The sequence below is a fragment of the Myotis davidii genome, unplaced genomic scaffold (assembly GCF_000327345.1).
Source record: "Myotis davidii unplaced genomic scaffold, ASM32734v1 scaffold909, whole genome shotgun sequence".
Classification (NCBI taxonomy): domain Eukaryota; kingdom Metazoa; phylum Chordata; class Mammalia; order Chiroptera; family Vespertilionidae; genus Myotis; species Myotis davidii.
The window spans coordinates 466,117-473,585 of NW_006299490.1; the positions used below are offsets into that span (position 1 = coordinate 466,117).

The following is a 7,469-nucleotide window of genomic DNA, read 5'->3' on the forward strand; positions in this document are numbered from 1 at the left end:
TGACTTTACCCAGCAAAGCTATCATTCAGAATGGAAGGTCAGATAAAGAGCTTCACAGATAAGAAAAAGCTAAAGGGGTTCATCGCCACCAAACCAGTAATATATGAAATGCTGAAAGGTATCCTTTAAGAAGAGGAAGAAGAAGAGAAAGGTAAAGATACAAATTATGAGCAACAAATATGCATCTATCAACAAGAGAATCTAAGAATCAAGTGAATAAATAATCTGTGGAACAGAATGAACTGGTGATTATAATAGAATCAGGGACATAGAAAGGGAATGGGCTCACTATTCTTGGGGGGGGAGAAGGGGTGCGGGGGGTGCGGGAAGAGACTGGACAAAAACTGCGCACCTATGGATGAGGAAAATGGGGTGGGTAAGGGCAGAGGGTAGGGTAGGAACTGGGTGGAGGGTAGCTCTGGGGGGAAGAGGAACAAATGTAATAATCTGAACAATAAAGATTTCTTAAAAAAAAGTACTAACAAATCCTAAAAAAAAAAACAAAGAAAAGAAAAATTAACCAAAGATCTTATATGCATACATGCATTACCTATGGACACAGACAATAAGGTGGTGAAGGCCTGGGGTGGGTGGGAACTGGGTGGAGGGGGTCAATAGGGAGAAAAGAGGGGGGCATCTGTAATACTCTCAACAACAAAGATTTAAAAAAGAATTAAAAAAAGTTAAGTTTAAATAAGTAAAAGAAAGAGAACCACTGTTCAGAACTTGATTCCAAACAGGAAAGCAGGAACTTGCTGATGAAGTAAAAGAGACCAACATTTCGAGAAAAGGAGGAAAAATTTAGGGAAAAAAATGATGTTACCTTAGAATTGTAGACAGTAATAAAACAGAACAAAAGGAGTAGAAACATGTACCCTAGACTTCAGGACAATAGATTTCAAAGAGTTCTCAGAAAGTTACATATGAGATTATGAAAAGACTATATAATTGAGCATATACAAGAGATAAAAATCAATAAAATAGTATAAGAAAGGTAAAAACCCATTATAATTATACCTTACAAAAACAAAACAAAAATTAAGGCCCTAAAAAGCTTTCAAAATATGCAAAAAAAGAATAATGAATGAAACCTGCATTACCTAGAAAAGATGACAAAATATTAATATATGACCTAATACAGAAGAGGTATTCCTATTTTATTACTATCTTCTCCAACAATGTCTGAAAGTGGAACAGGATAAACACTGTCAAGAGACTTTCAGGTTGAGGTAGGACAGTCAAAGAATAGTTTTAAATGAATCAAAGTTTGTTTGCTGTTTTTTCTAAATATCTTATTGATTTTTTTATAGAGAGAAAGGGAAAGGGATAGAGTTAGAAACATCGATGAGAGAGAAATATCAATCAGCTGCCTCCTGTAACCAAGGTACATGCCCTTGACTGGAATCGAACCCGGGACCCTTCAGTCCGCAGGCTGACGCTCTATCCACTGAGCCAAACCAGTCAGGGCGAATCAAAGTGTATAGTTATAAGAAAATAGAGCAAAATTTTACAGCTACTGTATGTAAGTTTTAGAAGCCAAAGACATTATACTTCTTTCAAAAGAAGGGAAAATTATTCTAGACACTGCAGACAAGATATCAAAATTCCACCAAGGAAAAGCTATGGATGAACTAACCTCATTTCCTGTTTGGATAGGGTCACTCAATTGGTACTTAGGAGAAATACCAGTTGTGTCCCACAATTTCATAAAAGAATCCAAATTTTTCATCATACTCTTGTGGATATGTTGAGAGCTAAGAACTAAATAACTGTATAGGGGAGAGAATCTGAAGGTGGTTGAATATAAAGTATGATTTATTTAACTGACAATAATCTTGTTGAGTTTTTAGAAGATTTGGCTAAGGACCATGGTCCATTAAGCATTTTATAAATGACTTTAGAGTAACATTTTTCAAGCTTCAATGTCCTTAAAGAAAGACCTTATTAAAATAAAAACAACCTTTACCCAGCAGGTGTTGCCCAGTGGTTGAGGTTCGACCCATGAACCAGGAGGTCATGTTTCAATTCCCAGTAAGGGCACATGCCCAGCTTGCAGGCTCCATCACGGAGGCATACAAGAGGCAGCCAATTGATGATTCTCTCTCATCACTGATGTTTCTATCTATCTCTCCCTCCCTCTCTCTCAAATCAATGAAAACATACTTTAAAAAAACCTTCAATGTCCTTGACACGATAATAGACTTATCAAATATCCTGATAGCCAACTTAGATCCCTAGAAAGATAATTATAAAAACAAAATTCAAAATACCATCAAGAGTTAAAATGAACTGGAACTTGCACCTAAAAGACCTGCACTCAGATTGAAAACTTCAATATTCAAGTGTGGATTGGGGTTTCATGTTAGTTCCAAGAGATGTAAAAAAGACCTGAACATTTAAATTGTCCAGGAGTTCATCTGAATCATTTACTTTATAAAATAAGGAAAAGCTAATATAATCTTAGGTTTTACTGATAACAAATGTTATCACAAAGAATCCTATCTAATAAAAGAGAAAGATGGTAATTGGCGTAGGACCGCTACCCTTTTCATTGGCTAATCAGTGAGCCAAGACAGCCAAGATGGCGGCTAATTTGCATATGTCAGCCCCAAGCCTCAGAATGAAGCTTTAGGCTGGGGCCTGGGCAGAGCCATCCAGCGATCATTGATGGCGGCAGCGGCAGGGAACCAGGCGGAGCCAGCCAGCTATGCTTGATGGGGCAGCGGCAGGGAGCTGGGGGTGCTCCGGCCCAAGCCTAAAGCCTCTGGCTGAGGTGTTAGGCCTGGGCTGGACCCTCCCCATGCTCCCCACCATCAAGGATCTCTGGCTGGCTCCTCCCTGACCCAAGCCTAATGCCTCAGGCTGAGGGTTTAGACCTGGGCTGGGGCAACCCCAGCTCCCCGCCACCAATCGCTGGCTGGCACCTCCCCGGCTTGGGCCAGGGAGGAGCCAGCCAGGGATCTTTGATGGCTATAGCGCGGGAAATCGGGGCGGAGCCAGCCGGCGATCCTTGATGGCAGTGGCAGCGGCTGTGGGGAGCTGGGGGGGACCCGGCCCAGGGCTAATCACTCATCAGAGGCTTTAGTCCTCAAAGGGAGGCCAGACTGTGGCTTAGGCCCACTCCCCAAGGGGAGCAGGGAGCAGGTAGTAGGACATCCCCTAGGGCTCCCAGTATGTGATGGGGGCTATCTGGGCTGAGGGACCCCCCACCCCTGCCAGTGCACAAATTTTTGTGCACCGGGCCTCTAGTGTAATAAAATTTTGTTCCATCATGGAAAACCACTTGATGATTACAACAAAAATTGCCACTGCTGGTTCCTTTGTTGCAATCATTTACAGAATTACAACTTAATTCTCCCTCTTTTTATGAAGATTTCAGCATCCAGAACACTGTCTCCCATCAATAACATTTGTATTTTAATTCTTGGTGGTTTCAATGTCAATATAGATGATTCCACTAAAATTCCCTGGCTTTTCAGATACCCGATCCAATTTTCTCCATGATCTCCCCCCCCCCCCCCCCCCCCCCATGATCTTATTCTTTACTCCTTTAGATGCCAACTCTACAGGGTCACGATATAGGGCCTTTTCATTACTAACTGTACTGCCTCCCTAATCACAATTTCAAGTATCTACCTCCCATTATTCCTTCTTGGACCCTGATTTCAACAAATTTTTGACTCTACTGAGACAATTACACCACCTTTCCCTCATATGTGCATCCCTTATGTCCGCCTTCCTCTCACCCACCTTAGATGCCATGGTTCACCATTATCATCACTCTCTTGACAACATCTTCAATTCTCTTGTCTTTCTCCTCCCCTTTTGTACTCACCTGGCAAAACCCCAACTGGGTAAAGTCAACTCTTCTGGAAACTAACCTCAAGTGAGCCCTTCATGCTACCTGGCAATATTTCCGTATTTTCCTAATGCACTCACTTCTATACCGACAGACAGCTGACTTCATACCTTTACCTGGAACCTCCTCCCCCATCCTCACTTTGTGATGACTTTGCTTCCTATATAATAGACAAAATGAAATTAATATGAAGAAAATATCTACATTTCCCCTCCATCGTATCTATACACCTACTTCTATCAACAAACTCTACCTTCTCTCCTGTTACTGTCTGTGCTCCTACTAAATCCTAACCTCTGAATCCCAACCTAGCTACCCTGGTGAATGCTACAAAAAGATACATTTTGCCCCAATTTAAGCAGAACATTTTTAACAATTAGAACTTTCAAAAAATGGAATAAGTCATAAAATAATGGCGACTTAACTGTAAGATCTCTTTGAGAAAAGGGATTTATGTCACTAGAAGTCCAGATAATCACTTAACACCCACTCAGCTCTAGAGTTCTATGGTTTTAGAAAATATGAAACTGAAAAATATCCTAGTATAAGTTAACAGTATTACCTGGAATGTGAATCCTTTTCTCACCCCTGGTGACTCAGGTTAATTACTCAAAGATTTCCCTGATGACTAAAAGTCTTTACGGAAGGAATAACAATGAAATGGAAGAATGACTGCCATTATCAACTATTTTTTAGAAACCCATCTAGCTATCTTATTTTCATTCTCATGCTGCTGTATTTCTAAAATTGCTACCTTAGAAACTAACCTGGGAATATCTAATAGAAATGCATCTTTCAATAACAGTACAGTATAATACTATAATTCTTACAACACCATGCACTAAGCACTGTATATAAATTGTCATGGAATTTAGGCAAATACTAATTACATTTGACCGTTTTACTAGTTAATTGCAGAAAAAAAAGTTGTTTAAGAAAAAGGACATTCAAATGAACAAGAGAATGTTGGGTAAATGGCAAGATTGCAAACAAAATTTTACTTATTGCTGGGACAACTTAGCAGATTAAATATATTCACCTTTAACAATCTTCTTTGCACAGTCATTATACACTTGCTCTTGCGATGTGTTTGACTGGAATACCCGGTCAAATGCATAAGGCTTGGTCTGAAAAACAAAAATAAAAGTTTCAACTACACAAATTAAAATGGATTTCTAAGCTTCTTTGAAGATATCAACATATATTTAACCTTCACAACAGAATACCTATTGTGAAGTTTCATATCATAGAAACTTTGTGGCACAAACCTTAGGGATCACCAAGAACAGATACACTAAAATAAACTCTACAAAAATAAGAATGTCTGCTTTAGTCTTTGTTATATTTCCAGGGCCTAACACACTACTGATAATTAGCATTATTATGGTAGGCACTTGAATACTGCCAGTGAATTCTGATTTGATGAGTGTCTATGCTGGCAGTGTTTGAGACTGTATTTTCACTATTAATATCATGCTTGGCTGATGTGGCTGTGGTGAGCATTGACCCATGAACCAGGAGGTCACAGTCTGATTTCCCTTTCAGAGCACATGCCCATATTGCGGGATCAATACCCATTAAGGGGTTTGTGAGAGGCAGCCAATTGATTCTTTCATTATGGATGTTTCTATATCCCTCCTTCTCCTTTCCTCTCTCTGAAATAAATAAAAACGTATCTAAAAAAAAAAGTGAAAAAAATACTAATAAAATTTTGCAGATAAAGAAATTCGAACCCTGAAAGATACAAAAATTGGGAAAAAATTAAAATTCAAACCCAAATCTCTAGTCTTTCATTTCAGGGATCTTTCCATTAATCCATTCAGCTCCACAGTTTACTGCAACAGCTTTTCAATAATTCATTCATTGAAAAAACATTTATGGAATGCCTATGATACTAGAATGACATGCGAGAATGACAACCAAGACAGATTCGCTCTTTTTAGTGGAACATAAGCAATAGTGGGATTAACATCAGACAAATAATTAATTGACTAGAATTCTGACTCATGCAACAAAATGTTATGAAAATACTATTATTGAAAAAGAAAATGGGGGGGGGGGGTTGCAACCTAGTTCAGTATCTGCTTAAAAGCTCTAGTCTTACTTCCCCACTCTGACTAAACTTGGGCGGAGCTGCAGAGCCTAACCCCAGGGCCCCGCCACAGCTGACTTGGGTGGAGCTGCAGGGACCCTCAGAGGCCCACCACAGAAGGAGATATATAGGTCAGAGCCTCCCCATGAGTTCAGTTCAGGCTTTGGATCCAGAATTCCTCTGGAGTAGCAGATCTGCCAAATAAGATTAAACTTTCCTTCTTCAGAGGGCTGACTGATTGTTCTTCCGTGCATTCTGCCACAACATTTGGTGCGTTGGCTGGGAAGCATCAGTTGAGCTGGCTCTTAGGTCACTGCTGACAAGAGCAGACTTCGGGGCACTTGCTTCAGGCTCCAGGACCCAAGGAAGGCACGCCACCGACACATTCGCCGGTTCCTGAACCCCCAGGGTCTGGAGAGGCTGCAGCAACTCCATGCTCTGGAGGACCCAAAAGAGGCAGAAAACACCTTTCTGGGACTTCCCGGGAGAGAAGTCAAAATCAGACATCTGAAACTGTAAGTTTTTCCCCGGGGAAACAGGTCCGAGTTTTGGCCTGTCCTATGGGACAGAAGAGGTAGCTCGTCCCTACCTAGGTAAATTTATCTCAGGATAGCTCGGATCATCTGGAGCAGTGGTCGGCAAACTGCAGCTCATGAGCCACATGTGGCTCTTTGGCCCCTTGAGTGTGGCTCTACCACAAAAAACCACGTGTGGGAGCGCACGTACAGTGCGATTGAAACTTCATGGCCAATGCGCAGAAGTCGGTATTCTGTGGAAGAGCCACACTCAAGGGGCCAAAGAGCTGCATGTGGCTCGCAAGCTGCAGTTTGCCGACCACTGATCTGGAGGAACAGCTTCTAGACGGGATTCACCATTTTTAGGACTTCCCAGGAGGGAAGTCAAAACTCGGAGTGGCTAAGGGTTCGAGTCTGGCCTGTCTTTTAAAAAAAAGGTAGAAGAGAAGTGTTCCTAGGTAGTTTTCTACTGCCTCTGATCAGGGGACTTGTTCTGTATCTCGGCGCAATTGAAACTGATTTGGTGGTATTCTGTGGTATAAATGTGGCGAGTGCTGGTGAAGTGTTTTTGCTTGTTAATGTTTCCGTTTTGTTTTTTAAAAACCATTCTAAACCTCTCCCGAGTTTCCGTGGTGATTCAAGGTTTTTATAAGTTTTTAGTGGGGAATGTTATCTGTCTTTATTGTTTAAACTAGAGGCCCAGTGCACCAAAATTTGTGCACTCGGGGGGGGGAGGGGGGAGGAGGTTCCTGAGCCCAGCCTGTGCCCTCTCGCAGTCTGGGACCCCTCGGGAGATAACGACCTGCTGGCTTAGGCCTGCTCCCTGGTGGCAGAGGGCAGGCCCAATCCCTAGGTGCAGCCCCTGGTCGGGCTCAGAGCAGGGCCGATTGGGGAGGTGGGGCACCGCCCCCTGTCATGCACAGAGCAGGGCGTATTGGGAGGTTGCGATGACACCCTCAGTCATGCTCAGGGTAGGGCCGATTGGGGGGTTGGGGCACCGCAC

General features: G+C 42.0%; 1 protein-coding gene across 1 annotated transcript in view; it reads right to left on the bottom strand.

The window, feature by feature from the left end:
• KIF5B (kinesin family member 5B) overlaps nt 1–7,469 on the bottom strand; it is a 79,029-nt gene that overhangs the window by 56,194 nt on the left and 15,366 nt on the right. Inside the window, exon 2 of the mRNA XM_006775191.2 lies at nt 4,899–4,986. Within this exon, the coding sequence (XP_006775254.1) occupies nt 4,899–4,986 (88 nt within the window). The remainder of the gene's footprint in view (nt 1–4,898; nt 4,987–7,469) is intronic.